At 31.5% G+C, this 1,169-nt stretch overlaps 1 protein-coding gene across 1 annotated transcript; it reads left to right on the forward strand.

Annotated features, from left to right (window-relative positions):
- Positions 1-122: 122 nt before the first annotated feature.
- Positions 123-1,151, forward strand: LOC100633366 (ATP-binding cassette sub-family G member 2-like; the record flags this gene model as incomplete). The annotated part of the gene is made up of 3 exons (XM_003392066.2): positions 123-280; positions 642-796; positions 1,039-1,151. Coding segments are annotated over 3 exons (426 nt in total), but the record flags the coding sequence as incomplete, so codon positions are not given.
- Between the last annotated feature and the right edge of the window lie 18 nt (positions 1,152-1,169).

The raw sequence follows: 1,169 nt of genomic DNA on the forward strand, positions 1-1,169 counted from the left end.
AATTGCCTATATACAATTTGCCAATAACTTTCTACAGGAAAATTCGCCAAATATTACTCTCACCAATAAATCATCTTGTATAGTATTTATTATAAACTCCACATGTACGTACATGTATACAGGTTGGTACTGAGTTCATTCGTAGTGTTAGTGGAAGAGAGAGGAAGAGGACTAACATTGGTATGGAGCTGATAATAGAACCACAAGTATTGTTCCTTGATGAACCAACCACTGGACTGGATGCATTCACTGCTGTAGCTGTAGTACAGCTGCTTAGGAAGTAAAATTAATTATTATACAGTATTAAGATTAGTATTTATTTATTTACTTATTAAATTTATTGAATCATGTACTGTATAATGCAAAATTTATGAGGGCTGTAAATTTTTCAGATTTCGGGAATTTTTGAAGATTCTCAAAAATTACTTCCGTGAAAATCGAATTACTATGGTAAAAGATGGTAGGTGACATAAATTTGTGAAAATAAAATTTGCAAAAATCAATAAGTTTTTAGGCAAATTTTTGCAATTAATAGCCCTCGAAAATTATGGTATTTATTTATCTATTTATGTATGTATTTAATCATGTATTATTTATTTATTTATTTATTTATTTATTTATTTATTTATTTATTTCATTAGTTTGTCAAGGAACAGTGAGAGGATTATTGTCATGTCCATCCACCAGCCGAGATATTCCATTTACAAACAGTTTGACTCTCTCACTCTTCTCTCCCAGGGGAACATGGTCTATCATGGAGCAATAAAGGAGACACTTCCATATTTTACTAACCTTGGTAAGAAAATACAGTATAGTCTCTCTTAATGGACTCTCTCTATGGCGTACACCTTCATTTAACAATTACATTAGTACATGTACATTCCTTACTGTATAAAATAACCTCCACATAAAGGACACCTCTGTATAACAGAGTAATTGTCTTATACCAAAGTATCCATTATATAGAGGCTACACTGTACATGTACATGTACATGTTCAGATACGTAATATTATGTTAATGTTGTTTTCGGTTTTTAGGGTATTTTTGTGAGGAGCATGACAATCCTGCTGACTTTCTACTTGATGTTACTAATCAGTGTGAAGGACTGACATCAGCCACTGCAAGTACAAAAATAAATAATAATAACTAGGTGAATGTAAACATTGGG

The sequence above is a fragment of the Amphimedon queenslandica genome, unplaced genomic scaffold (assembly GCF_000090795.2).
Source record: "Amphimedon queenslandica unplaced genomic scaffold, v1.1 AMPQUscaffold_1472_Cont26518, whole genome shotgun sequence".
Taxonomy (NCBI): domain Eukaryota; kingdom Metazoa; phylum Porifera; class Demospongiae; order Haplosclerida; family Niphatidae; genus Amphimedon; species Amphimedon queenslandica.